The 588-nt window shown below is 55.8% G+C and overlaps 1 protein-coding gene across 1 annotated transcript in view; it reads left to right on the plus strand.

The window, feature by feature from the left end:
* The window catches only part of LOC110033820 (probable indole-3-acetic acid-amido synthetase GH3.8), a 3359-nt gene that overhangs the window by 2266 nt on the left and 505 nt on the right, over positions 1–588 (plus strand). Inside the window, exon 4 of the mRNA XM_020737935.1 lies at positions 3–561. Coding sequence (XP_020593594.1) covers positions 3–561 — 559 coding nt within the window. The remainder of the gene's footprint in view (positions 1–2; positions 562–588) is intronic.

Genomic DNA, 588 nt, shown 5'->3' on the forward strand with positions numbered 1-588 from the left:
CCCTTCCGTCACCCATCACCTCCGCCCCAACGCCGATCTCGCCGCCTTCATCTCCGAAGAATGCTCGAAGCCCGATTGGGCGGGAATCATGACCCGCATTTGGCCCAATACCAAATACCTCGAAGTCGTGATCACCGGAGCCATGGCTCAGTACATCCCCACCCTTCAGTATTTCAGCGGAGGTCTTCCAATGGCGAGCACAATGTACGCTTCTTCAGAATGCTATTTCGGGCTCAATCTGAAGCCAATGTGCTCCCCTGCCGAAATTTGCTATACCATTATGCCCAATTTGGGATTTTTCGAATTCCTCCCCATCGACGGAGATGAGCTCGTGGATCTCGCCGCCGTTGAGGTCGGCAGGGAGTACGAGCTCGTCGTCACCACCTATGCCGGATTATATCGTTACCGCGTCGGAGATGTGCTCAGCGTCACGGGGTTTTATAACTCCGCTCCTCAGTTCAAGTTCGTGAGGAGGAAGAACGTAGTGCTGAGTATCGAGGCGGATAAAACTGATGAAACGGAGTTGCAGAGAGCGGTGGAGAGAGCGGCGGCGGGGGTGGGGTGTGTGTACGCCGGCCACGCAACAGC

The sequence above is a fragment of the Phalaenopsis equestris genome, unplaced genomic scaffold (assembly GCF_001263595.1).
Source record: "Phalaenopsis equestris unplaced genomic scaffold, ASM126359v1 Scaffold001303, whole genome shotgun sequence".
NCBI lineage: Eukaryota > Viridiplantae > Streptophyta > Magnoliopsida > Asparagales > Orchidaceae > Phalaenopsis > Phalaenopsis equestris.